Here is a 27,220-nt window from a genome sequence, read left to right as displayed (position 1 = left end):
TTCCGCTCTGAACTGAAAGAAGTTAAGGTATCACAACCGACCACAACAACAAAGATAGTTTTCAGCAATATGTTGACTTATTCCCGGACAAATATTTGACGATAGGCTTGCAAGGGCGCCGATCCTGGAGGTCCCGGGCCCCCAATTCTCATGTGGACCCCCAATGCTCATGTGGGCCCCATGTATTCTATGAATATATATGTTTTATTATTATTATATGCATTTTAAATGAATATACAATATTTTGCATAGGCCTAATTTTAATTCACTTTGTCTTCAAATTCTCATATATGCCTTCTTAGACCCTTGTCTGCAATCTAACACACATTTTAATGTCTCCCAAAGTTACAGAGAAATCGGTGCCCTTGTAGGTTTGTATATATATTTTCATTTATCTGGTGGGGATGACTTAAGGATCGAAGAATATACCTGTTACCAGACAGACTTGAAAAAAACAAACTATTACAACATAAACCTAGATTTCTAAACCAGTGGTTCTCAACCTATGTGTCGCGAAACACTAGTGTGTCATGCAATCCCATAACGTGTGTCACAAAATTTTAGAATTTAAACATCATGAAGAATTTAATAATAATTAGTTAAAAATCGAGATGAACTGTACAAGTCAACACCGCCAGCGGAAGAAATAATGCTCAATGCTACATAGAGTCACTATAAAAACAAATAGGTTTCACTATTGTAATATATTATTATTATTATTATTATTATTATTATTATTATTATTATTATTATTATTATTATTATTATTATTATTATTATTTGTAACAAATATATCAAACAAGTGTGTCGCGATGTTCTGGTATTCAGTAAAGTGTGTCGTCGGTCAGAAAAGGTTGAGAACCACTGTTCTAAACACTAAATACTCGTAGTTAGTTTTATTGTTGTTGACCCTTGATATGTTTGTAACTTACAGACCTGTGATTTCTATTTTTGCTGCATACCTACATGAGACATATTTTCACGAAAAATTAAATTCGCAAATGTATCTTATCATCAGTGGTGTATTTATGATTTTGTTTCGGGGGGGGGGGCTTTGCTAACTTTCGGGGAGGAGCTTTGTCTGAAAATGTGAAAATTCTGCAAGATATTTCATAACTTTACTATAGTAAGTAAGATTTCGTGGGGGAGCTTAAGCCCGGAAGCTCCCCCCTAAATACACCACTGCTTATCATCATTACAAATATACAATACAAGGAATAACATTTAAACATGGCATGTTGTAGTAACAAGAAAGAAAAAAAAGAGAGAGAATAAAATCAGATTTATTTACTGGGACAGAAAAAGTAACAAAATTCTGGTCAAGCTAAAAGTATCAAATCAAGTCTTTTATTTTAGAATGCCATGTTTTAAAAGGATTTTCGGAACAAAGAAATTAAAAAAAAAATCCATGTACACAGACAGGATAGGAACACCAACCGGTTTTGTTTCTTACAACCACCTGCTGCCGGGAAGATCAATCGTCGGCAACTACAGCTGAATTTTTAAATTTGTATTTTTCCTGAGATTTGCGATTGCGATTGCTGAAAACTTGCACTTTATTTATTTATTTATTTATTTATTTTGTGATCAACCTAATGTACGTTCATTTATTAAGGAGACGGAAGATTGAAGTTCGGACTTTCAACCATCCTGGTAGAACTCCGAGGCAAGATGTAGAATTGCTGGTTAATCCCGCCCAAACCGGAACAGTTGGTAGTCCTAAGTACAGATTGTTAGTTCAATAATGGAAAACAGTAATTAGCCATTAAAAATAAAATTCCCAAGAAGCCTCTTCAAAATAGGGGAATCATCTTATATTCAGGATAATGTTGTAATCGGGTAAATACGAGATTCAAGTCTAGAAGGATTTGCAAGTAAAACTGAAACTTTTATGATAGGAGGAAGATTGGTCCATACTTATGCAATCTACAGAAAATTATTTCCTTAAGATTACGTGAAGGTGGAGAAGAGAGACTTCAATAAGTGATTGGTATAGTAAGATATATATTTTGTATCTACGACGATAAACATTATGATTGCTTAAACTATGAATTACCTAATGTAGCCATAAACCGACTGTTAAAAAATCAAAATTCTGATATCTAGAAATAATATGTAGATATAATTATTTTAATTTTATTCACCTAATTGGAATTGCAAATATCTACTGGATCAAGCTCATTCTATAGTGAGAACATGGCCACTTCATATACATACATACATACAAAATGGAATACTACTATATGTCATGTGTAAGCAAATGACATTTAATAAAATTTTTTAGAGTCAACATCATCTTTTATGAAGGGGGAAAGAAAACGACATATCTGGGATGACATGATTATTTGCAACTTTCCACGTATAGAACAAACAGGTCATTTAGCGACACACATGGTACAAAATGACCATTTTTCAAGTGTGTATATAATGTTAAACACTGACTGAATTACACCTGAAAACTCCGATACCATGTAAAGTGAATTTTAACACCGAAGGACGGTACTTTATACATGTTACGTACTAAAAATAGAGTTGTAACGAGTTTTTAATTACGCAGCCTTTAGAGAATTACGTCTTGTTTCTAGCCAGCGAGTTATAGGTAGATTATGAGATTTTTCAAATACCATGTAATAAGCGAATCCAGTAAATGATATAGTAATAGAATAGACCCAAATTAGATTTATTTTTTAAAACATTAATTTGTATTACCAATATAATATATAGGTTTTTAAACTTGAATAGGAATAAAAATTCAAATTCAAATATAAGTTTCAAAATTTTATTGTTGCGCTCCTGTAATTATGAGATTTTTTACAAGTGTTTTTTCCTCAACGAGAAATACCTTTCCATACATATGTTTGGAAATAAATGATGAAGTGGATATTAACATATGATGTGATGAAATGAAGAAACACACAGATGAAGCTTACGATGCCTAGAAAATGATACTTGCATGACATGTTATAAAAGCGAAAGATATATAGAGAGAAATAAGTTGTTCTATATATTCAAAAGTAAATATAGTGAATATGCGTAATGAGTCGTATGTTTAGAATGCTAAGATGATAGGACGAGAATGCTGTTACATTTTTTCTATACAATGTAGCCAACTTATAGACAAAAAATCCCCATAGTGTAGGAACTTGTAACTGAAAAGAATAATTTGAACGTTTGTGATTGATAAGAAACATATGGGGAAAGAGGTAACTCTTTCTTTTGATTCGTTATTTTTTGTCAAAGTTAGCATCATTGTTTAGTACGCATGCTGATGACATCGCATTCCATTTCTCAGTCATTTACAAAATTTCCAGTCTAGTCATAGATTTTGAATTAGTGAAGGTAGGGATATGGAGCATAGCCATAGTTGTAGTAAGGTGACCTAGAAACAACATAGCCAGGAGCAGCAGCGGGTGCTGCAATTGCAAAACGAGCTGGTGCTGGTTGTGCAATTGCAACCGGTTGTGGAGCGGCAATTGCAATAGGTTGTGGAGCGGGAATAGCCACAGGTCTTGGTGCAACGGCGACTCTAACTGGTGCAGGTGCAACACGGATTGCTGGTGCTGGTGCTGCAATTCTGATTGGTGCAGGTGCAACGGCGGTGACTGGTGCAGGCTGTGGTGGTGGGGCAACTGGAGTGCCACTCTTCTCAACAATGGCGTTGAAGCCGTTCACCTCATCAGCAGTGTAGGTGACTGTTCTAGTGGTGCCGTCAGCTTCCAGAAGGCTGTACTGTCCCTGAACATTGTTGCCATCTCTAGTCTCAGTTTGAGCCTTAACGTCACCAGTTACAGGGTCATTTACGTTGTATTCAAACTGGTACTGAGGATAGGCCTGTGAGGAAAAGAATAAATAAAACTTTCAGAAAATGTAATTCCGAAAAACAGATTTTTCTTACGGTGTAAACCAAGCTTTTGTACCATTTCACCGCTATGAAAGAGAAAGAAAGAGAACAAAGAGTTGTCAATGTGCTGTTGCAAATCTTCACGTGTAAGAAAAAGGGGGAACTAGTAACTTAATTAAAGGTTTGTAGTAAAATTATAACTCTATGTGTCTAATCGTTTGTTCTCGACCTAGTTTCATGAAAATTTTTGTAACGATTCGTTCATTGCTTATTGAGAAACTGTGAAAAAAATCTAATGCTATTAGATAGGGGAAATGCAACTCAGCAAAGAGGTAGAATCGCCTTAAAGTAACATGATCCTTGTTGATAGAGAGTTTGACGAACCTCTTCAGCAACTAGATTGTACAATGCCGAAGACATGTATGGCAATCCAAAAGTCACGAGGGTGGAAACAGGAGCGGATCCAGGACGGACTTCTGGGAGGGCGGTGGGTTGTAATACTGCTACTTAGAGCTACTTTTAAGAGCTCCAAACTCTGGGATGGGTTTTATTTATATATACAATTTAAAAAAAGTTTCCTCATCTGAGGGGGGATTGCCCCGATCGCCGCCCCTGGATCCTCCACTGGATGGAAAGTATTCTTTGCCTTTATTTGTTTTCTAATGAACTATCCGAAACAAAGCTAATGAACTATCTGAAACAAAGGAATCATCCTTTAATGCTATACATCTATAACAGATATTTATAGAAAATTCCCTTTTAAAAATTTTAACTACAATTATAGGCATCGATACAGAATATACTAGTATTTAATTGAACCATCACGTTTAAGAAATATCAGTAAAAAGGATAGATTCAGGTATTGTTCTGAAAATCAGATTGTTTGTCTATGGTCGACTTACAATGTCCAAAGAAACCGTATTAGAGTACTTGATGAAGAATTTATTTAATAAACATAACTAAATAAACTAATGTTTCGATACCCAAACCGTTTTATTTGTTTCATTTTCACTTACGTTTCAAACGCACTGACTGCGTTTATCGTCAGAGAAAGGAGAGTAGCATTGCTACTTTATTATTATTATTATTACTATTTTACAAATACTAAACGTTAGAAAAATGTAACAAGGCAATACCGTCTTAAACCGTAGAAACAACGACAAGATAATATGATGATTTCTTATGTTATTCATAGCCGAAGTTTGATTTGATTTAATTGAGTTCTAATGTTCCTTACTAGCAAGGATGTAGATCTAGACAGAGGGAAATTACTGAGGGTCCGAAATCCTTGAAATTCCAATGTTTCTGTAAATTTAGTCTAGCGTTAGGGACAATTTTTACAAATTTTAATAATAGTTTAACCTCCTATTGAATTTGGACACCCCTCCCCGAAATAAATTCCTACATATGTCCCTACTTTGCAGCCCCGAGACTATATAAGACTCAGTTTACCGCTAAAAGTGTGATTGACACCACCACTAAGGTTTATATCAGTCAGTTCAGTAGGAATTGGACGTCCAAAGTACGCGTTTCGAATATAGGATGTTTACGGGACATCTCGTTTTACCAATGAAAAATACTGTGGAAATTCAAAAGTGGGCTTACGTCCCGTGAATGGAATTTTTTCTGGAATTTCTGTAGGTGGCTTTTGGGCGCTTTGCGTAATTATCACACAAAGACTTTTGAATATCAACATTTTTCCAATGACAGGCACTTCGTATTCAAACCCAAGAGAAATCCCATTAACATTTCCTTACAGTTTCTACTGCAAGACTGCATATCTCAGAATAGGTGATGGACCAGGGGACATTTTTAAAAAAAGTCCCGTGAACATGTGCTACGTGGGAAGCTAGTGAATATAGTGATTAAAGCAGTTGTTTCACTAAATATTACTTGTGCAAAAATATCTCGTAAAAATTGATCACGAAGATTAAGAAAGGGTTTTATTACAAAGTAATGTTAGATTAAATAAATGACATGGCATTCATCCATACTTATTTATCTGTAAAATATATACTTGCACTGTTTTAAGGTTATAAGAACTAGTTATGGAAAGAGTAATCCATCTTTTTTGTAGTTCTTACTATTTTCTACGATTGTTTGCCCTCCAAATTTTAGACTTTCCTGTCTTTTGTTTTTGTACAGCTACCTTTACAAAAAGAAGAAGAAATTGACATTACTGTATGGTGGAATAAACCATAACTTTTTAATAAAGCATTTCAATAGTGGAAAGCATAAAGCTCCATCTGTACATCCTATTTTCTCTTAATAATTTAATACAAAATGTATGAAGAAAAAAAAAAGAAAGACAATGAACTTAAGAATATTGCTGTAACGATGGAAACTAGCCTTTAGTCTTACTCACATCAACATCTTCAGCGGGTCTTGCAGCCACCTGGACAGGAACAACAGGACTACGGGCGACAGCAGCGATTGGTTGAGCTACGGTGGTCACAGGATGAGGTATTTGAGCAATAGCTCGCAATGGGTAGCCGTAACCAGGTCCTCGGCTCACAATGACCTGAGACTGGATAACTTGAAGGCAGACCAAGAAAAGGAGGCTTGTCTGGAAGGAAAAACATAATGATAAGATGCATATCATAGATAAGAATCACGGTAAATGATATATTACTAAACATTACAAGGAAATGTTGATATTAGAAATCAGGCCCGTATGCAGGGGGTCTAGGGGAACCGCCCCCCTTAAATTTTGGCTGGCGCCCTAAAATTTTCACGGTAGACTGGCAAATGAACTATAATATGGTTGCATCGGGCCCCCTCTAACTTCAGCCGGGCTCCCCCTAAAGTTTTGGGCTGGCTACAGGCCTGTTAGAAACTGTCTTGTAGCCAACAGAAAACATGGGAGGAGGGAGAAGGAGCAATATGGGATGTAAAGTTTAAAGTATATGTCGAGGCAGCCGCTCGGTGGTAGAGCGCTCACGCCTAGTGCGTGGACTCTCTGGTTCGGTTCCCGCAAAATGAACTTTGTGGTGGACAACCACCTTGTGCGTGTTTTTTTTTTTCGGAATTCTCCGTTTTCCTCCCTATTTATTCATTCCATTCTTTCATTCACTTTCATCAACCGTCTTTCTTTAGTCCCGGTGCATAATCGTGGAGTGTTAAATGAGAAATCTCATTTCATTTTTAAAGAATATCTGACAAAGGCGTCAGGTGAAAATTGTGATCACTTTCTTTTGAGGGTCATTTAAAAAAAAACGTAAATTTTGAAACTTACGACCAATATTGTTAATCATGTTATAAATTTATATCAAATTTAGGATTATTGATACCAAACACTGCCCGCAGTCTATTGATCGAGAAAATTACTTACATAAAGGTATATTATTCGAATAAGCTAAGGTATAACTAAGTAGAATATTCCACAGCACATTATTAGTTAGCTGTGTGCTTTGTTTCCTAAACCGAACATATGGATCTTGATGAATGCGTCAGTGGCTGGCCTGTAAAATCATCAAACAGTTTTTAATGCACTTAAGAGCTGCTTAAATAAGCAATTTCATTCATGCTGACTTCAAGAAGGATGAAACGAGTGTATCTCTAAGATGAAACACTAGGATGAGGGTTGGCTATTACCCACGGGGAGATCGTGGTAACGAAAAGTTAAAATAATTCTTGGGTTTTATTTGTACATCAAGAGCTGGGGAAACGAAGATACTTCTGTGGATTTATGGACTTGCTACCAGCGGGAACATAGGACTAGTATGTGGTACAAGGATGAGATAATAAAATAAATGCATTGCTCGGTAAACCCTACCCGACTTGATTTCCAGCCCCAACCGACTTGATTTCTCGCCCCGACTCGGAAGCAGGAAACACCAGGGACGCACCCAGAAATTTTTGTTTGTCCAATACTATGTCATTACATTTATGTAGTATTGAACGGGTATTATTCTGTATCCCAAAAGATGATAAAGTAATTGTAAAACACTTGTACCTATATTTTCAAAAAAAAAAAAAAAAAACAAAAAAAACAAAAAACAAAAAACAAAAAAAAACAAAAAACAAGATTAGGCTAGATTGTTTTTATAAGTGAAAGAGTACCTACAAATGAAGTGTAAGATTAAATTTTCAAGTTACATCAATCATTTCCCTGTTAAATAAGTATAGTTTCATTAAGGATGTGTACAAATGCATGTTAAGTTAGGAAGTTTTCGGGAGAGGAGGTTCGAATCTGGTGGACCCCCCGTGCACCTGAGAAAGCACGAACATAATGCTTATGAGAATGGATCTTTAATTGAAATGAATCGAAATAAAAAAAAAAGATACAGATGGATGAGAGGATTTAGAGAATCAGTTAGGAGTACGAGGTTATTGGTGATTTCAGCAAATGCCTGAGAGCTCATGTTCAAAAGTTGGATTAATGCAAAATCTGCCGTGAAACTGCTGATGTATATAAATTCCTCACATAAAGGTATATTATCATTCACAATCGTTCATATTAGTTCATATATTGTATATAATAACAGTACTAAAACTAAATGTAAAAAAAAAAAAGGGTTATGAAGTGAAGATGAACATTAATGTTAAACACGCCAAAAGAGTTGCTCATTAGCACGGGATTTCGAGTGTTAGGCCAGTCTCAAGCTTGGAAAAAGCGTAACAATAATTTTGACCTACCGATGATGGCAGCTGTTACTAGAGTTTTCAGATTAAGCTAGAGTTCTCCCTTGTTGATCACAATTGTCAGAGGTCGCAATTGTCGGGCCACCAGTTTAAAGAAAGGCAAAATTGTTCTATAATCCAAAATCTCAAATGCAACAGGTACTATGCATAAAGGTTTGTTAAAATGACCTGTACCAGGGAAATTCTCGCAGAATTCGACCAACCTAATGAGCTTCCTGACTCCGAAAAAATGTCTCTTTTTCATTTATTTTAGCAAATCTTTGTTATAAGCACACATTAAATTTCCTTAACGAAATGAAATGAGTGAAATAAAGATTTCTTGCTTTACGTCCCCCAGTAACGCCCTATAAGATAAAGAAAACGGATGATTAATGAAAATGAATGATTATGAAATAATTGGTAGAATGGAAATGTGGTAGGAAACGAGACAACCTAGAGAAAACCTGCGGACACGATGATGTCCGCCACAAACCAGAACATGGCATGGAATCGAAACAGGGACCTTTGCACATCAAAGGTAAGCATTCTACCAGTGAGCCACCGTGACCCCCATGTATTTACAGTTCGTTTAACATGTTTGTTCCATGTGTTGGGTCTGACATTCCTTCACAGAGAAACAGTGGCGGATCCAGGATATGATCAAGGGAGGGGCTAAAACATAGTTTGCCGCTTTATCCAGTGTGAAGCAGGATTGAAGCCCTTTTTATCCAGTGTATAACTGAACGTCAAGGATGGGGCTATAGCCTCCCATTGGATCCGCTACTGCGGAGAAAGATCAAATGAAGGTCGGAACAGAAATCAGAGCAACTTTTTTATTATTATTAGCTGAACCTGTGCTATTTACACAGTACACAATTCTATTATGAGCGTGAATCTTCTTCTCACTTCTCACTATATTTGTGAAGTCTACACTGACAAGTAAAGTACAGGAAGACTCTCAAAGGGAGTGTACTGCTATAGACAAACATATAAAATAATATTTTAGTATATAGAACGTTGGGGTGAGTTTGTGGCAAACTTGGATAAGTGATAGATCATACCAAATGCATTTTTTTTCTTGTAATTCCATATCCGAGTACGCCTGTTTTAGGTCCACAAGCCTTCGAAATTGCCAGCTTGCAATAGCTTTTGTCATTCAGATTAAAGCAAAGCGCCTGAAATGTCCATCAACCCGCTATACTTAACTCCTCTACTGGTTGCCGTTCACAAGGGTATCAACCTTAACGTCCTAATGGCAATATTAAACTAATAGGGTCAAAACGACACCTAAAATGTGGAACAGAAAAATAAATACTTTTTTTTTTAATTGAATGAGAACTGGCAAACCTACACAAAATTTCGAATCGACCAGTGAAAACGGCACGTTTCTTGCACTTGTGGTTTTCGAGATGTCATTGCCAAAAGGATTGGATACCAACTTATAAACTTTTCTTGACCACAAACATAATATATAGATTTTATTATAGATTATTGTTGTGTATTATTATAGATTCTTATAGCTTTTTAATATATAGATTATTATTGTTTATTTACTTAGACATGGCTGTAGTTGCGAAATATTTTTATTTCTGGCCCCTTCTTTCCAATGCGAAAACAAAATGTAAATTAAGAATCAACGAAGCAATTTGACCGTTTTCAATATGATAGTAATGTGGATGTGCCTAGCTGATAGTTTGGATACAAAATTTTAATTTGCACACGTACTGTCTTGTTTAGAAATGAAAGAAAGTAAGGAAAAGATAGGGAGAGAGAAAAAATTGAAAATTCCTTTTTCTCTCTTAAAAGGGCCACACTTCGACTCTACATAGAAGATTTTGAATCTTTAATATATATCTTAATCATAAAATCAAAGAACATTCACGTTTATTTCACTTCATATCGCCTAAGATTAAGAATATATAGAGATTTCCAAAGAGTGATGGAAGTCCCTTTTTGTTTCTCATCAAGAATATAGCCAAACGGCCAATGGTTGTAAATCTTGATAATTATATGAGTTTACACATAAAAGTATTTCTCTAATTTGAAATAAATGTGAGAATTTCGCTTAGATGGAAAGTCCGAAAACTTTCTGTAGGTTTTTCTTATCATCAAGGCTGGTATCGTTATCTGATACAATACAGTGGCGTATTTCGGAGGGGGGCTTCCGGGCTTAAGCCCCCCGAAATCTTACTTACTATAGTAAAGTATATGAAATATCTTGCAGAATTTTCACATTTTCAGGCAAAGCCCCCCCCCCGAAAGTTAGCAAAGCCCCTCCCGAAACAAAATCGTAAATACACCACTGATACAATATAATGAAGACTAGAGGCGATTTTAGATTGTAGTTTACTTTCTGAGTCGAGTATATAGTACTATTCACATTGTCTTCGCTATTTACGTTTACGACCCTCGTTACGAAGAGCAAGAGAAGCCGATATATTTTGGCCCAATGATGTGCAGCCTTGAAGCTATTCAATAAAAATTAAAGAAGTTAGTCAGTGGATTTATAAGGTACGGAAATCTGGTCAAGTTATGAATAGTCTCGACAACTAAGCTATTCCTATGGGTACAAGAAATTAAATATCTAGTTTATTTCCTAGTGTGTGTCATTTATTCTAAAAGACAGGGGAAAATTAATGAAAGCTAATGATGGTGAAACAATTGTTAGAATGAGAACCCCGGAAAACCCACAAACAGATGTTCACCACTGCAAACTCGTGTAGTCTTGGATCGAACCTGATACCTCTCGTATCAGAAATGAGCGATTTACCACTGAGCCATCATGCCTTCGTACACGGGTACATGTTTACAGTGGAAACACTATTTTATCTTCTTTACTTCATCGCCTAGGGTGTATTAAACATGGACCTACAGTTTAAGGTAAAATAAGAACTACCATAATGCTTTTGAAACTCTCCCATCATGGATCGATCCCAGAATTACATGAAGCGCACACTAGCATTGCACGACATTGGAGAACGTTAAATTATTAGTATACTAACCCAACAATACTTAACAAAGTAAGCTATGACACTGTATGTACAGTACACAATTTGCTCATTACAAAACTGTATTTTCAGTTTAAAGATACAACAAATTATTTGTTTCTTGCATTTTTAGTTTCACAATATTTTGTCACTGGTATAATAAGGTAAGACCTGTAACTTTTCATAAAACTGAAATATAAGGCAAAATCACTGCCAAATCTCCATTCATGAAATTCTCGTATTTGAAGCGCATAGAAGAAAAAAAAATTGTTTTACCACGCTTGTGGCACCTATGAACGAATCATTTTCTTATTTGAAAGCAACAATTCATTTGATTGAGTAATGTTTTTATGTCAATCGGATAAAAATCATACCATGCAACGTTAAACTAAAAAAAAATTAATTAATTTTCCGTTGAGGCGTTACGTTCTTTATATTTCATCTAAGGCCAAGAAGTTTGCGCTTTTAGTTTTCACGTCCTTATAGGGTTGCCATATTTTAAAATTTGAAAAGCGGTGGCTCTAAACCTACTGAAGTGAACTTGTGTATTACAAATACTGACCTGGGATCCTTAGGACTTTTTTTTTGTGTGAGATTTCTTTATTAAGAGACACTTCCAATGTACTTTTCTAACGGAACTGCAGTAAAACTAATTTAGTTTTTGCCTTTAATGTTATTAAGTTCAACAAATGTGAGTCTCTAATTATAAAGTAAGCATTAAATAAGTATCACAGTAAAACATCTGTAATTGTAAGCAGGGGCGTAAATAAGGGCTATCGCAGACCCCGCATTGCGGGGGGCTCAAGCCATCACGGGGCCCCCAAATCGTGATGTAGGACGTAGAGAAGGGGCCCCATTCCACGTTGTCTGCGGGGTGGCCCCCAAGCCACTGATTGTAAGGATATCTGTAAGGCAAGCTTTTTTCTTAAAGCGATATACGGTAGATATTCTTCATACGGTTTTCTCTCTAAGAAACTCAAAATGATTTATATGAAGTCATGAAGTCATAATTCAAGTATGTTTGCCACAATATCCACAAACGAATAGTTATTCATTCGTATAAAACCTCCAGTACATTACACTAAAAACACATGAACTACACAAAGAAAACCACTGTACATTAGAGCAAATCTCACAACACATCTCTGTGGACAAATTACACACAGCCTGAGCCTGAGCCTGAGTCCAAATTTAACTCAATCACAATTGAGATTGACACAGAGATGTAGCGGTTTGCGTTGAATATAACAACACTTTATCAAGAAAGTCGTCTTAGATTTTTCTCCAATCCAAAAAGCAGGTGGTTTTTCGTGATTAAGAGATAATTAAGCGGGGGATTAATAAATCGGGTAGTACCCGCTAAAATCGGGTAACATGGCAACCCTACGTCCCTACACTCATTACCCAAGAGCAGTAGCGTCATTTCAGATGTTCCTTCGGGGAGGGAGAAGGAGAGCAAGACTCTATGCCGTCATAAGAGTTTCATGTTTTGAGTTGATTAGTAAAAAATGTGTTCCTGAAACTGGGGGAAATGCCTCTCCTGCTCTTCCCAAATGACGCTACTGCCCAAGAGTGCAAACTCGACGTCATGACTTTGGCGAGGGAGACCCGGGTAAGATTCCCGGCAGGAGCTCATGTGGTTCGGATTCCACGTTAATCAGTAGGTCCACGTCTCATATAGCCTCGCTGGTGAAAGGGGCGCTAAACTATAACAAGTCAAGTCGACATCATGAGTTTAGATATCATGTAGTCTGCATACAGAAAACGAAGAAAACCTAATCAACGCACAAAAGCAACAGTTTTGTTTATAAATTCGTAAGAAATAAAAAATAATTTTTTGCTACATTTTGCAATTTGCCTTGAATGTGATTATGTTAAGCAGGAGTTTCTATGACAATGATTTGTAATGTAAACATTTTGATAAGTATGATCTGATAAGGGAAATTGAAACAGAGTGAATATAGACTTAACAGAAACAGAAAATCTCACATTAGGAACCAAACCCAGAACATCTTGCAAAACATTAAGCATTGTGCATTCTGAAAACATTTGTCTCAACTGGAAATCTTTCGATTTATATTTTTCTTAAAAACATTTGTCTCAACCGGAAATCTTTCGATTTATATTTTTCTTAAAAACATTTGTCTCAACCGGAAATCTTTCGATTTATGATTTTCTTAAAAACATTTGTCTCAACCGGAAATCTTTCGATTTATATTTTTCTTAAAACATTTGTCTCAACCGGAAATTTTTCGATTTATATTTTTCTTAAAAACATTTGTCTCAACCGGAAATCTTTCGATTTATATTTTTCTTAAAAACATTTGTCTCAACCGGAAATTTTTCGATTTATATTTTTCTTAAAAACATTTGTCTCAACCGGAAATTTTTCGATTTATATTTTTCTTAAAAACATTTGTCTCAACCGGAAATCTTTCGATTTATGATTTTCTTAAAAACATTTGTCTCAACCGGAAATCTTTCGATTTATATTTTTCTTAAAAACATTTGTCTCAGCCGGAAATCTTTCGATTTATATTTTTCTTAAAAACATTTGTCTCAACCGGAAATTTTTCGATTTATATTTTTCTTAAAAACATTTGTCTCAACCGGAAATCTTTCGATTTACATTTTTCTTAAAAACATTTGTCTCAACCGGAAATCTTTCGATTTATGATTTTCTTAAAAACATTTGTCTCAACCGGAAATCTTTCGATTTATATTTTTCTTAATCCATTTGGATTCTCAATTCTAAGTAAACAAATCATAATACTGAAACTTCTGGAGTCCCCTAAACATTATATCCATTCTGTTTAGTAAGATTCGTACCCTCGATGGGTATCTGCCTTACGATCAACATTCTAACGCCATAATTCGCTCAATTACATCACACTATCTAACTACACACAATGGAAAAGGTAGTCGATCAGAGAGTAATATGAAGCACGATTTCAGCATTCGCCTAGTGGTGGAACTAGAAATGCCTGCGAAACAAGCTTTAGGAGTATCTCGCCTACAAAGTGTGCCGTGAAAGAGGTATCACGTCTCGAAACTTATACATGTTTCTGTTGGAGGAGTTCTATCTCATGTTCTATCAACACCTCGTGGAACTGAGGGGGATGGGGGGAATCGTGGGAAAATCTGTCAGGATAGCCGGTAAACGGGTTCGAACCCAGGACTTCCCGCATGCGAAGCGAGAACTTTAACCGTAGGAACGTATACTGTATAGAATCTAGAAATTCATTTAGGCAAGAGCAAATCATATTGCAAGAGGAAGAGATGTTTCTATGAGATATTCGAGTTTGCCCAAACCTGGCATCATATAATTAATTCTTGTACTATATCTGAAAGTTTAAATTACAAATTTGTTAGATAAATAAGTACAAGGAAGTGAGACATTCTCTGTTATTATATATAATTATTTCCGGCTTTCTCCACCGGACTTCGCTATCTCTTAATTCAATTTTCACAATTCTTATTTAATGATTAACAATTCTGAGCCAATATCGATTATTTCATACCCGCAGCGATAAGAGAAGCCAGGATTAAACGCACCAAAGATACATAAGTCAATTAATTAATCTTTTGGTTTGGAGCACTAAATATAAATAATTCTTTTGGATAATTCTATATACGAATAAGGTACATTCAGCGTATCCTGTCCTTAGTTAATTCAGAAAAAAAACTTCGATTTCACTCCCTATATCGTGCCGATATACGAGTAATAATCTGGGTAAATATCGTAGAAAATAATGTAGTCCAAATAAACAAGCATTGGTAATCGAAGCCAAGATTTTACTACGCCAAGGGCTAAAGTTGCCCACGAGATGAGAGTGGGGCACGGTGGCTCAGTGGTAGAGCCCTTATGTCTGGTACAGTGGGTCCCTGGTTCAATCTCCGGTCAAGCAGGTTTGTGGTGGAGAAAATAGTTCGTGGGTTTTCTCGGGGTAACCCCGTTTCCTCCCACAATTTCATTCCAACAATTTTTCCATTATCATTCACTTGCCTTAATTATCCGTCTCCTTTAGCCTAAAGGACATAATTGCGTTATGTTAGACCGAAAGTTTTCATTTATGAGATGAGAGAAAACTCTTTGAATAAAAACATATATGCACTTTCCGAGACAAGACATCACTATTTTCGAGACGAGATAGTCTTCATCGGTTATTTCGCAAGCAACCCTAATTAAGCTTCAATGTCTTTACTTGTTGAGAGTTAAAGAGGTAACCATTTAAAAGTTAGGGAAAATGACGGGGCCGCGGTGGCTCAGTGGTAGACCGCTCAATTCCTAGTGAATGGAATCCCTAGTTCGACCTACTCTCAAGCCAAGGGGTTTTACAGGGTGAATAAACACTGTATGTGTGGGTTTTCTCGGGATTTTCCCGTTTCTTCCCGCGTTCTTCACTCTACTTTCCTTCATTATCAACATCACTGTCTCCTTTAGCCTAAATGAGAACTGTGGGACAGCAAATTAAAAAAAAAAAAAAGTTAATTTCATTCTCTGAAAGCAAACTACATTTGTAGCTGTTTTCCTCTGAAAACAAACCGTTGTGGATTCATTTTGACTCAAGTATTTTAAATTTCAGCAGAGCAATTACTTTTCAATTTAAGCTGGAATCATGCATAAGATTTCGTCTTAATTAGATGAGTTGTGACTTCATGGTACGCCTTCTGTGCACGGGATCTCGGATTCGATTGCCGAAAAGACAGAGTGTTTAAAAATTTTAATAAATTTCGTTGGTTCTTATCCTAACTTATACTGTATTTTTGAGAAATATAGTTAATATCCTTATGCTGTCATCTGTAGGATGATTCTATGAAATACCTGAAACCGGTATATCACTATGCAAAAAGCAGTTTCGCATCTTGGTTGCCTATGGTAGAGCTTTAACATTCTTTTAAAGTAATGAGTTTGAGTTCTAATGTTAAAATTTTGAGCTTGAGTTACATCAAACACGTTTAAAAATTGCGCTCCTTCACTCTTGCTTACTTCTAAAAGTATTATAATATCACAAATCTGGATATGTTGAAAGATGTGATTTGAATCATATGGAGAACTACATACCGGTACCTAGTACGTACGGAGAATGTGGGGTTTTGAGCTTTTGTGTCTTGAATCCCTATGCAATACCGTGGTTATGAAAGGGCCGATTATCAGACCCCTAAATGTAGGGTTCTAACCTCAACTGGGGATTGAATCTGATGCAGTTGATGGATGCAACAAACTATCATGCAAGATCATTACTCGGAGTATACGCCGTTCCCTACCGCAAAATGTCAGATACACAGCAGCTGGAGCGGTCCATGCTTCATTATCTCATGCTGTGTACATTAATTTACTATGGAATTTTTAACAATACCGAAGCTATAAGAAACCTGGATCTACAAATAAACGTAGGGTTTGAAGCACGTATACGGGAATCGAAACTGGGACCACTTGCGAAGAAACAATCATAGTAACCATTTACCTACGAGTGAGCCCGTCATTGGGGACAATGGAAATATGTATGTACGTATATGAAAAGCTTGAAAATGCAATAATAAGACTTACCACAAAGCGAACCATTGTTCCAAGAAGAGGTGTTTGTGGCTATTAGATATTTGCCGCCCTACAAACAAATGATACAGATCATCGGTCGGTTTCTTCTTTATATACCAGGCAAAACCCACTCCACCCCGGATGAACCAGTAACAAGGCCGTTAGAAATAGATAGACATATGTAAGTTCACTTTTCAAACAACTAAATAGTGTGTGTGTATATAGTTTATAGTATTTGCGTGTGTGTGTGTGTGTGTGTGTGTCCTAGTGTTTTTCAGTCTCCTTGGAAGAGATTTATTTCCCATCCTTCTGGCTATCTTGAAATGTGCGAATATGTGTTTAAGTGTATATGTATGTGTGCGTATGGGAACGCATTTGACTGCCAAGAAGAAACATCATATATATTTTTTTCTTCTTCAATATATTTCTGTAAGATAGACTTTCTCCAGACAAGTGTAGAATAGGCTTTAAGGGAGGAGCACTCTTCTTACGCACACAATCACATATGTCACATATGAATAAACTAGTGTGGGCATTCCATTCTTGATACGGTAAAGAAAAAAAAGGTACAAACTGGTGTTCGTAAATATTGTGTACTGTTGTGTAAGAATTCATTTGATGTAAATATGCCATTTCCATCAACAAGGGTCACTTCGTTTATAGATTTGCTAGACTTTTTTTTTTTTTAACGTAAAAAGTTGTTCTGCTTGAAATTTATTAACTTCAGCTAAAGAAAGAAAAAAACGAGTACCTGTATGTTTGTGTTTAACCTTCAAACAGATTTTTAGTGTAATATATCTTGGCTCCACCCCCTTCACCGCCCAACATTTTGTGTAATAAAAGGAAAAACCTGCTCAATATACCATATAGTGCGACCTCAACTAAACCAAGCGCCAATCTCGTAGTAACCACACGTAACCTCCTGCCATCTATATTTAAGTATCTGTAGCATTGTCCCGGATATACAGTAAACTAACTTGGAAGTAGCAGAACCGTTTCACTCAACAAGTTCAAAGTTTACTCGTAAAACAAGTGGTATTTATTACGGTATGTGGAAAGAAAAAGTGATTCACTATTTTTTTTAAGTTTCTTGTATGATTTTTTTCTCTCTGTCTGTTACAAGGAAAGAAGAAAAAAATAGAAAAAACAAAACTATATAGGACAAACCTGAAACTTCTTTTCACAGTGGCGAGACTAAAAATTATTTATTGTGACGACTTTTTAAAAAATGTGACCTTGAATATTTTAAGGAAAACTACGTGAATTCCATGATCTATCTTTCTTCCTTTCTTCCATTTTGTTTTCAGCCCGTTTAGACACAATTATATTTTCCATAGATTGCCCACGAGGCGAGACGAAACAAGAAATAAGTTATTCTCGTCTCGTAAATTTTGTAGAAGTCTCGTCTCGATTTTTGACAACCTTTTCTCTTCTCGTCTCGAAATTTTGCTCGACTCATTTCGTTGATTTACGTGCAAAAGAGCTAACGGTCATGCACAAGTAAAAAGTATCCAGGCCTAGACAAACTTTTAAGTGTGTTTTTTTTATACTACGTGAATCCAATGCAACTATATTTAAACTTATCTGTCTATTAGGTCAGCAGCACTTTTACAATTGGCATCTATTAAGCCAGGAACAATTTTACCTTTGGCGTCTATTAGGTCAGGAGCACTTTTACCATTAGCGTGTATTACGTCAGAGTTTTTTTTTTTACCATTGACGTCTATTAGGTCAGGAACTTTTTTTTTTTTTACCATTAACGTGTACAGTAGGTCAGGAGTACTTTTTCCATTGGCGTTTATTAGAACAGGAGCATTTCTATAATTTGTTTCTATTAGGTCAGGAGCACTTTTACCATTGGGGTCTATTAGGTCAGGAGCACTTTTACCATTGCCGTCTATTAGGTCAGAAGCACTTTTATTAATGACATAAGCAGTACCTCAAAGATTACCTTTGGGGACATATTTCTCGTGACCTTATGAATGAATAAATTTAAAACAGTCAAATTAATACGAAAAGTGAAATTAGAAATTTTTTCTAAGCGAGAACATTTTTTATCATTAGCATAAGAGGTATTTCAAACACCCCAAGTTTGAAGTCATTTTTTTCGTGATCCGATGGACAGACAAGTTTGAAAAGACATTTCTTATACTAGTGACATAATTAATTAGTTCTGTACACCCTGATTCTTTTCTTAATTTAACCTAGAAGTGATTATAACTCTTCCGCGCTACAAGCTATGATATAACAATATTCTAACCTTTTTTTCCCTTATCGAAGTGTACTTTGTAATGACTTGTATCTTTAAACATTTAGACTCCATATGCGTAGTGTCTCTAGTTCGATCCCAGCTCGCAACAAGTGGACCTTATGCTGTACAAACAGCGTATGCGTTCGATTTCTCGGGGTTCTCCTGTTTTCCCCTCACTTTTTACATTCCAAGTTCTCATTTATTTCTCATCATCATCGTCTCCTTCAACCCACACGGAATAACCGTAGGAAGTCAAAGATATAAACGTTGATAAGTGTTCTCCTTATGTTCTTGGTATCACTTTATCAATTTATAGTTTATATTTTACAAATCATGTAACGCTAAAGGTGTGTTTGGTGTATAAGGTTTGAATGAACTAGTGTTATCCACGAAACTCGTGAAACTCATGGTCTTGTCTCAACTTCCGTCTTATTTTCTAGACATTTCTCCCCGTGCGAAGAACGGACAATTCAATTAGTATTAAATAAAGAAATAATACCTATGAAACAGCTTAAGCAGCTTTTAGCAAAATATTTTGGTGAGTAAAAACAGGACAAACAACTTTTACATATTACTTCTTAAGGGGGCAGACTACTAAATATTTTTGAAAAACTAATAATTTTTCTTTTGCCCGTTTTTCGTAAATTGAAAGAGGTAATAAAATGTAACTTATTAATAGATAATGTTATTCTACACCCAAAAATACGAATCGGAAGAATTTTCAGTGTTGCCATCCATAGAAATTACAGTGTGACCAGAATTTGAATTACTCAAAAATCTAGGTAAAGACAGCGACTAGAGAAATGAACTCAATGGTAATTGATGACTTATCATGCTGTCTATTTTCCTTGTTTACTACTTTATAAATAATGTTTCTATTTATTTTGTAATAATTTATGTAAGTTTTATAAAATAAATAGAAATATTATTTAAAAAGTAGTAAACAAGAAACCTAGACAGCATGATAAGTCATCAATTACCGTTGAGTTCATTTTTCTAGTCGCTGCCTTTACCTAGATTTTTGTGTAATTAAAATTGTAGTCACACTATAATTTCTGTGAATGGCAACACTGAAAATTCTTCCGATTCGTATTTTAGGGTGGAGAATAACAGTATCTATTATTGTAGTAAGTTTCATTTTATTACCTCTTTCCACTTACGAAAAACGGGCAAAAGAAAAATTATTAGTTTTTCAAAAATATTTAATAGTCTGCCGCCTTAAGAAAAAGAAGAGGAAGGAAGTAAGAAACAGAATACACATCTTTTACCACCATCTTTGTTTACACAGCAAAGAAATCGTAACATATTTTACTACAAACTCAACCCCTAAGCTGGAATTATTATTACTGAAGAAAGATACGAAATATTAATGAAAAAATAAAGGAACACTATGAACCGTGCACTAAATAGTTAAATAGAAGGGAAAAAATATATTATGGGTCCCTGAATAAAGAGTTACCAAAATGACTCACCAAATGCTTCGTAAGAAGAAACATTCACGGAACAAAAACGTGGACAGTACGGAAAAAAGTGAGTTCCTTCGTGGCTAAGCTGTTAGCGTAAGCGCCTTTTGGTGTGGGAGACTTGGGTTTGATTCCTGGTTCGTTGGAGTTCGGAGTTCACGTGGTTCGGACTCCACATTAATCAGTAGGTCCCGTCTCACATAGCCTCGCTGCTTAAAAGAGACGTTAAACTCAAAATCAACTCAACTACGGAAAAAGTGATGGTAAACAATAACAGGTCTCCGAAATGTAGGTATGAAGAATATTGAGAAAATTAATTAGATAGAACAGGAAACCTATAAGAAAGCATGGGAATTACTAGGGAAGTGAAGAGTAATATGGGAGATAATTTTCAAAAAAGATACCAAGAAACATGTTAGGACATTGTGCGAGAGAAAATTGTATTTTGAGGTGACAGCGTAGAAGGTATGAAGGGAAAAAATGAGGGAGTGGGAAGAAAAAAAAATACATTAGATAGTCGATATTTAAGTACATAATTCATACTATACCTCAAAACGACAGATTTCGATAAGTCACACTACATAATAATTTCTTAATTTCTTGCAACCAATCTGCCTATGACGGTAAAATTTATAATGATAATAGCGATCTAGAAATTTAAAAAGAAAAGTGAAATCGATATTTAACGTTATACTCATTAGGCTAAATGAGACGGCTGATTAATTTACGTGAAAGAACAAGAAAGAAATGGTGGAATGAGAATACAGGAGGAAACGGGAGATAGGGTTCTTTACGAAGCAAAAATATGTTCTTTTTTACGTCTTGAGAAAGAACCGTGAAAGTGACCCATCGTCTGGAACCATATCGCAAAAATTTAGTTTCGTCTCTTGACATAGGCAACCCAAACTAGGGCCGTGCCGTGAGAGGCGCGAGCGGGGTGACGGCCCCGGGCGCAAAGTAAGGGGGCGAAAAATTCGGAAGAAAAAAGGAAAAAAAGATAGGGAAAATTGCTTGGAATATGTATGGGGGCGCCGTCGTATACTCTCGACCCGGGCGCTGATTTTCCACGGCACGGCCCTTTCCCAAACAGAAGAAAAAAACTGGGTGGACGTTTAAGCCCTCCGAGGTTAAAGGACACAATGAGTAAAACAAATGAATGATGATAGAAGTAGTGATGGAATGAGAATGTAGGAGGAAACGGAAGTACCCCGAGAAAACCCACGAACACGATGTTGTCCACTACAAACTTACTTGTCCGGGAGTCAAACCAGGGATCCGACGTATCAGAAGTAAATGCTCTACCACTGAGCCATCAGGCCCCGTTGGTCTGGTATCCAACCAGAGGTAAGCGCTCTATAGCTGAGCCCAACAATGAAATGCAAAGGAAACGGATAATTAATGAAAATGAAGGATTATAAAAAAGAATTGGTGGAATATGAATGTGGGAGAAACGAGGAAAATCCCGAGAAAATCCACGAACACATGCTTGTCCCGCACACATTCATATAACCTGGGATCGGACCAGGCATTCCTCGCACTAAAGGAAAGACAGCTCAAATACTGATTGTATGTCGCTGTGACCTCCCAATGGTGATCTAGAATTATACTGTAAGTCCATTGTAACAATGAGCCTCAAACTCGACGGGCGTAAGGTTGTAGACCAGTGTTCATAGGTTTCCTTAAGAAAATTTCCCTCAACTGACACAAAATTTTCCCTTTTCTTACCAAATTTTCCCTAGTTTGTTGAATATCCTATTTCTATGACAGGAATTATGTGATAAGATTAATTTAATTACATTAAACGAAATGCCAACCACATTTATTTTTCTCATTCTTGTTTCGATTCTATTCGTTGCACTTATTCCGTCAATTCTTTTACCCAAAAAAAAAAAAAAAAATACACCCAGCTACAGTGAGTACAAATTATGCTACTTTGAACAGACACAGACACACTATTTCTACTGTATTGACTCATTTCTAAAGAACAAAGAAAAGTTTAAACATTTATATTGGTCAACTAGTCTGCGCGAGAAATTCACTGGATTTTCACGGGGATTTATAGAAAAAACTTCCCATTTTCCCTTTTCGGGAAATTTCATTATGGAGTTTCCCTATATTAGGGAAGTTTCCCTCAAACTACGAACACTGCTGTAGACGCCTTTAATGTCCAGAAATCTGGTGTACGCGCCTTTGGCGTGGGAGATCCGGGTTCAATTCCCGGCGGGAGCTCATGTGGTTCGGATTCCACGTTAATCAGTAGGTCCACGTCTCATATAGCCTCGCTGCTGAACGGGACGTTAACTCAAAATCAACTGAACTCAACTCCAGAAATCTGTATAAATAAAATAAAATGAAATAACTTCGTAAGCAATTTCTTAGTTAACAATGATTTATTGTTGAGCAGTCTATCATGGTATAACACAGTGATAATAAACACATTTATTCCTGCTGTCTACAATTCATTTGTTCTTTTAAAGAACAAAACATTTATCATTTTAAACAGTTCGTCTTCATTTTAATAGTGCACGTTTCAATATCTCTCTTCAACAACACAACAGTCTCATAATTTCTTTAAAAAGAAACAATTGGTTATTCTGTTTGCTATTACTTAGCTAATGTCATGGGTTATTTGGTCCATTATTTACTGAATAAATATACAACTTCATGTCATGGAACGTTGAATTAATAAAAATAAATAAAGTGTTAATTAATTTTGTTTAAAATTAAGTATTATTGGATTTCTTTCATTTAGCTTAGTGTATTTATGCAGCTCTAACATGACACTGATTTATTTTTGTTTTATAAGCATCGTTTCTTCAAATACTAGAAGTTCCACTTAGTGTAAATTAGAGTGAAATGTTACGTACAGTACCGGTAATCAGTATCAGACTAAAAAGGATCAATGGCAGGGTCGGATCCAGGATTTTCTGAGTGGGGTGCACCAATAACTACCAATCACACTATAGCTCTTAAAAGTGATATGCGACAATCTATTTTACCCCTGTTAACACTGGTACAGTCCGCAGCAGAAAACCTGCAACATGAGCATGTAAGTTTATTGTGAAACGACGAAATCTTTTGCTCCAAAATAAGTGTGCAAGGGAGGACGCCGAGGTTTCTCCTGGCGTGATTCGTACCACTTAGACGTTATGTTGATTCCCTGTGGTGTTAGGCGTAGTTTCTCAATAAACTTACATGTTTATGTTGCAGGTTTTTTGCTGCGGACTGTACACAGAGCGGTGGGGGGTTGATATTTTAAAGAGAGTCTCAAATGATATACAGAATAAAATTATTCTCTGCTCCTGGCTTCTGTTTTATTCTCTACTTGACAAGTGTTATATTGTTTTCCTTGGTGAATGCTTTTCCTTGAACCTTCAGAAAATCAACTTCAGTTATTGCTATTGCAAAGGTCTGCTTTCTTTTAAGCTCTAAAACACATATAATGGCAGAAAGTTTCGGAAAGTGTTGCTTTTTTTCACTGCTAGCTTCTTATTTTAGATAGTATATATTTACAACGAAGGGAGGGTACGCCCCCCCCCTAAATCCGGCTCTGATGAATGGTATATAATGCTTATTTCGAAAAAGAGAATAAAAAGTGCCGGCCACTACACTGAACCTTCTCGCTCCAATTCCATGTTGTGCTGCAATTATTAATGAAGCGTTTTCTTGTCAAATACAAACAAAATTATAAGGCGTTTTCGAGAAACTCGCCCAAAGAACAGTCACCCCAAAATAATTTGCCCTTTATAGAGCTTTCCTTATGCAAATATGTTTGGGCTATTAATGAAATATTATCTATAAAATATTAAAGCCGCAGAAATCATGTTTTACAAAACTGTCAAAGAGAGAGAAAAAAAGATTGCCTCATGAACAAATTTATTGCGTTGTGGATAATGTCATAAAAGTTGTTTATGCAGAATTATAGGAATATTAATTTTTGAAACATGAACAAAATCTCTTGAGCCGTTTTTGAGGGAGTTTGAAAAGAAAATCGCCTCAAGAGTAAATTACCCCTTACACACTTTTTCAGAACAATACTAATATTAATAGCATATTGTCAGATTATTAATTATATATTTATTTACAAAATGTAAACAATATCACCTGAGTAATTTTTGAGAAAATCGTGAGAAAAAATAAATATCTCCAAGAAAGAATTACCCCTCGTATTTTTTTTCAAAACAAATTGTTATAAGTATTATCAGCTTATTAATAATATATTTAATTATGAAATATGAACAAAATTGTCTCAGTTGCTTTTCATCAAATCGTAAAAAAAAAAAACCGCCCCAAAGAGTCAACTACACCTTTCAGATTTTTTCCAGAGAAACGACTTATGCCACAGTGTGGGGTTCTTATTCAAGACTTGATTTAAGAAATACGAGGGCTGTCCAAAAAGTACCAGACGTTTTGCCTCACCTTTCTCCTTCTGGTATCTCTACTGGCTTTAAAGTTGATATTTAGTTTGCTAGGGATACGCACGAGACGAGTCGAGACAGGATATTTCCTGACAAAATTCGAGTCGAGACACGGCTCTTCCAATAGAGAAATATACATTTTTCAAGTCGAGACATCACATTTTCGAGACGAGACAGCCAAATCTTGTCTCGTGCGCATCCCTATTTGCTACTTCCGGGTCGGTGGGTCCTTCCAGGTTAGACAGGGTCTGACAAACGAGACTTGGACCTCGATGACCCGAACCCAAAAGTCGTAACTCAATTAACTTGCAAAGGGGGGGGGGCATGGTAGGTCAGTGTTAGAACGCTTTCCTATAGTGCGTGGAGTTCTGGTTCGATTCCCAGCCCAAGTATGCGTGTGGTGGACTACATCGTGTCTGTGGCTTTTCTCAGGTACTCCAGTCTCCTCACACTTTCCCATTCTACTGTTTCTCCCATCATCATTCATATGCCTTAATCATCGCCCCTTTAACCTAAAGGGCATAAACATGGGACTTTAAACTAAAAAAAAAAAAAAATAACACGGTGATGCGTAATGGCCACCCTCAGAAGAAGAAACTTTCTTATTTTATATATATAAATAAAACCCATCCCAAAGTTTGGAGCCCTTAAAAGTAGCAGTATGACAACCCCCAGAAGTCGGTCCTGGATCCGCCCCTGCGTAAATTAGCTAGTTTCGATCTCAATCCACGTACATTTGTTGCAGATACCGTTGCATATGCTCTAATGCTCGAATTTTTTCTTCCTTGTGTAGTAATAAAAATTCAACAGTACATAAGAACTATTGATCTTTGACATGCAAAACAATTTTCAAAATAACAGATAAATGTGATCGCTGAGTTGAGGAAGTCTGAAACCCCGATCTTCCGATTGCTCACTACAAACAGCAGGTGCACACACAGATTTTTCTTTCTTTCTTTCTTTTTCTTTCTTTCTTTTCTTTTTCTTTCTTTTTTTTTTTTTTAGAAGTTCGAGGTTTTTGAAAGGGAGGTCCAATACTACAAGTCACTGGGCCTTATACAGAGTCGTTTTGACGCGTGATTAGTTTAATACTAAACGGTTTGATTAACGTATGTTTCATACAGTTGTCAGGCTTTTAGTATAAAGGTAATCTTACGTCGAAACGACTCTGCATAAGACGGCCCATGTCTATTTATGGAACCGGCGTTCTTCTACATCCAAAAATACTATCAGCAACTGTAATGTACTACCACTTCTATTCTTTTTTTTTAAAAAAAAAACTAGATTGTTTTTACGAGGTGTATCCGGAAAGTAAGTACCCTTTTGATAAAAAAAAATACTAAAACAGGGTTGTTGAAGCCAAATTTATTTTTACATAAAAGAGCACACCTTAAATTATTTTTCGACTTAATTTCCACCAGTGTTCAAACATTTATCACAGCAGGTGACCAACCTGTCCAAAACCATCCTCAAAGAAACATCCCGCCAATGAAGACAACCATAATTCCACAGCGTTTTTGCGTCGTCTTCACTTTCAAAGCACTTACCACCGAGCTCGCTCTTTAGATGCAGGAACAAGTGGTAGTCAGACGGTGCCAAGTCCGGGTTGTACAGCGGGTGGTCAAACTGCTACCAACCGAACTGTCGAAATAACTTTTGCGTTGCAATATAGGGACGAGCATTGTCATGAAGTAACACAAGTGCATTACTGAGCATTCCCTTTTTTTTTGATTGCATGCCGAAGCTGTCTCAGAATTTCATAGTATCATTCAGCATTGATGATTTCACCCAGGATACGAAGACAACCAGAAAAAAAACCTTTCCTGTCCCAGGACACTGCGCACATGAGTTTTTGTGCTGGCATTATCGTTTTGAACTTTTGTTTTGTGGAAGATCCTATGTGATACCACTCCATTGAACGTTGTATCAATTCTAGGTGACATGATGAACCCATGTTTCGTCACCAGTCACGATTTGGTTTTAAAAGTCCTCTCCTTTCTTGCTGTAACGGGTAAGAAATGTCAAAGGACAGGCAAGTTATTGTGTTTTGTGGACTTCATTTTGGGTACCTAACGGGAATATAGTTTGCGATAACTTA

The 27,220-nt window shown here is 36.1% G+C and overlaps 1 protein-coding gene across 1 annotated transcript; it reads right to left on the bottom strand.

Annotated features, from left to right (window-relative positions):
• Window positions 1-2,765: 2,765 nt before the first annotated feature.
• On the bottom strand, window positions 2,766-17,154 carry LOC145686622 (uncharacterized). The gene is made up of 3 exons (XM_081760084.1): window positions 17,003-17,154; window positions 6,207-6,407; window positions 2,766-3,831 (listed from the first exon to the last, which is right to left on the bottom strand). The coding sequence occupies exons 1-3, from the start codon at window positions 17,015-17,017 to the stop codon at window positions 3,331-3,333; spliced, it is 717 nt and encodes a 238-aa protein (XP_081616210.1). The 5' UTR covers window positions 17,018-17,154; the 3' UTR covers window positions 2,766-3,330.
• Window positions 17,155-27,220: the final 10,066 nt, after the last annotated feature.

The sequence above is a fragment of the Thermobia domestica genome, chromosome 5, assembly GCF_964235325.1.
Source record: "Thermobia domestica chromosome 5, izTheDome1.hap1.1, whole genome shotgun sequence".
NCBI classification, from domain to species: domain Eukaryota; kingdom Metazoa; phylum Arthropoda; class Insecta; order Zygentoma; family Lepismatidae; genus Thermobia; species Thermobia domestica.
The sequence above is the reverse complement of the archived record's forward strand: the minus strand, read 5'-3'. Positions and strand labels throughout refer to the sequence as shown.